General features: G+C 43.3%; 1 protein-coding gene across 1 annotated transcript; it reads left to right on the plus strand.

The window, feature by feature from the left end:
- Positions 1-249: 249 nt before the first annotated feature.
- Positions 250-942, plus strand: LOC143597445 (uncharacterized). The gene has a single exon (XM_077075950.1). It carries the CDS (start codon positions 250-252, stop codon positions 940-942), a length of 693 nt encoding a protein of 230 aa, XP_076932065.1.
- The last annotated feature ends 2,292 nt before the right edge of the window (positions 943-3,234 follow it).

A 3,234-nucleotide genomic window follows, 5' to 3' on the forward strand; every position in this document is an offset into this window, starting at 1 on the left:
ACGGCATATATTGTGAATATATTTTGTATAGTTAGGATGATCTTATTTCCTATTTTATGCATCTTTGTAATATTATTTATAGTCCTTTGATTAATGAGAAGATTCATTCGATTCAATTACATTAACATGGTATCACAGCCTCTCTTGTTTTCTTTTCAGCCGGCCCTAGCATTCTTCATCGGTTCCAACCGATTTCTGCCCTAACTTTCTTCATCGGTTTCGACCGATTTCTTCAACCTGTTCACTACCATGGGCACCAATCAACCACCTGCAGAAAAACCAACTTCTCTTCATCCCGTGTATACGGTCACCAACATTCAATACAAAGTTCATGTCCTCGACGGAAAAACGTTTACCTACTCTTCGTGGGTCAAACTTTTTAAACTCCACGCCAAGGGGTACAAAGTTATGTCACACATTGATGGAACCGATCCGTCTGCTGCTACTGATCCAACCTTCGCCGCATGGTCAGAAATTGACGCCATAGTCCTGCAATGGATCTATGGCACACTACATATTGATATCCTGAATCGTGTTCTTGAAGCCGAATCAACGGCTTATGAGGCGTGGCAACGTCTTGCAGCAATCTTTTTAAACAACAAAAGTTCTCGAGCCGGCGCCCTTGAACATGAGTTTACAACTCTAACACTTAAATCCATGCCATCTCTTGAGGCTTACTGCCAACGCTTAAAGGAGCTTGCAAATCAACTCAAGGACGTTGACCAACCTGTCACCGAAAAGAGACTTGTTCTTCAACTCGTTCGCGGGTTACCAGTTGAATACGATGTTACTAGTTCTATAATTAATAATTCTTCCCCGTCATGGGAAGAGGCTCGAGATATGTTGGAACGAGAACACCAACGCCAAGCTGCTCGGGATGCTCTAGCCACTGCTAGTACCCCTCCTTTAGCTGCTACTGCCTCCAATCCGTCCACGGGTTAACGCACGAGTAATAACACTAGCCCTCACCAACCTGATTTTCGGGCACCAAATTCATCTCGTGGAAATTGGAGTTCCAATAATCGGGGCAGAGGCAATAACCGTTGGAACAATAATCCAAATCGAAGCAGGAATAACTTCGGTCCACAAAACCGAAATAACTATGGCCCAATTGCTGGTCCATCTCGCCAACCACAAACCAATTGGCCTAACTGGTGGGGCATGCCGCCGCCACCCTGTCCGTTCCCAGCCCAACCTGGTTGGGTTCAACCTTCATGGGCCTCAAATCAGCAAATTGGATCAGGTTCTCATGGGTCTTCATCCAATAACAACCCACATTCCAGTCCATAGGCACATTTTAATGGGTTTGAAGCCACTGATTTGGGTCAGGCTTTTCAAGCAATGAATATTAATCAAAATCAGGATAATTGGGTTATGGATACAGGAGCAACATCGCACTTAACCACAAATCAAGCTAACATCTCTCAACCATCAACTTGTTCAATTAACTCTATTCTCGTCGGTAATGGCAATCATGTTCCAATTCTCGGATCAGGACACACCACCTTACCTCACCTAAATAAAAACCTTAAACTTAATAATATTCTTTATGCTCCGCAAATTATCAAAAATCTACTTTCTGTCCGTCAATTTACTTTCGATAATTGACTTTCTGTTGATTTTGACCCGTTTTGGTTTTTCTTTGAAGGATTACCCGAGTGGGGAGCTTATATCCCGCCACGACAGTGATGGTTTACTCTATACATTCAATACAAGTCAACAACCATCCACGTTTCTCGCCTCTACCATTTCCAAATCATGGCATGATCGGCTCGGGCACCCGGGAAGACCTGTTATGGATTTTTAGTTTCACATAAATTTATTTCCTGCACTAAACTTTGTTCGTCTTTTGTTTGCCATTCATGTAATGTTTCTAAACATAAGAAATTACCTTTTCTTGATTCAGTTTCTAATACGTTATTACCATTTGATATCATTCATTGCGATTAATGGACATCTCCGGTACAAAGTCATGCAGGTTATAAATATTATATGGTTCTTATTGATGACTTAACACAATTTACATGGGTCTATCCTCTTAAATTTAAATCAGAGGTTTTCGATAAATTCACACAATTTCATGCATTCGTTCGAACCCAATTTCACACTTCCATCAAGTCTTTTCAAAGTGACAATGGACGAGAATTCGACAATTACCAATTCAAATATTTTGCAGCCTCCCACGGTCTGCAATTTCGTCTCTCATGTCCGTATACATCTCAGCAAAACGATAAATCTGAACGTATGATCCGACGCCTCAACGAAATTATGCTCACTCTTCTAACTCGTGCCTCCTTACCTTGCACTTTTTGGGCGAGGCTCTCCACACATCTACATATCTCCATAACATTCTCCCAACCCCGCTACTTAAAAACCTCACCCCAACTGCCTCCCTTTATAACCGACACCCAACATACGACCATTTACGCACTTTTGGGTGTGTGTGCTACCCCAACACAACAGCTACTCGCCCACACAGACTGGCACCACAGTCATCTTTGTGTGTGTTTCTCGGTTACCCCGCAGACCATCGGGGATACCGTTGTCTCGATCTTACCACCGGAAAGGTCATTCTTTCCCGACACGTGACGTTTGACGAACAAACCTTTCCTTATGCCTCAACCTGTAACCAACCATCACCAGATTACTCATTTCTCGATCCATCCCCATCTCCTACCCTGTTTCAACAACCCTTTTCCTCAGCCACGTCCCAATCACCCCAACCCCAACATCAACGATCAGCCACCGACCTGACACCTGATTCTGTCCAGGCCGACGACAATTCCCACCAATCTCCTCATACCCAACCAGATACAACCCCACCCACTCCACCTACCACAATGCCCCAACTAAACAGCCAACACACTTCCACAAACACAACACATTCTGCCAATAACCATCCTATGGCCACTCTTTCTAAACATGGCATTTCTAAGCCTCGTGTCGTCCTTGATCTCCACACTCAACCCCCTATACCTATTTCACCAATTCCTAAATCTCACACCCAAGCCTTAACCGACCCGAATTGGAAACATGTCATGCTAGATGAGTATAGTGCTTTATTGAACGAGACTTGGGATCTCGTACCTAGGCCGACCGATGCGCATATTATTCGTTGTATGTGGTTATATCGACATAAATTTCATGCGAATGGTTTTTTGCAGCGGTATAAAGCACGTTTAGTAGTTAATGGTAAAACTCAACAGGCTGGTATTGATTGTGATGAGACTTTTA

This window comes from Bidens hawaiensis, unplaced genomic scaffold (assembly GCF_021521415.1).
Source record: "Bidens hawaiensis isolate Kalapana, Puna unplaced genomic scaffold, B.hawaiensis_p1.1 tig00048307_1, whole genome shotgun sequence".
In the NCBI taxonomy this organism is placed as follows: domain Eukaryota; kingdom Viridiplantae; phylum Streptophyta; class Magnoliopsida; order Asterales; family Asteraceae; genus Bidens; species Bidens hawaiensis.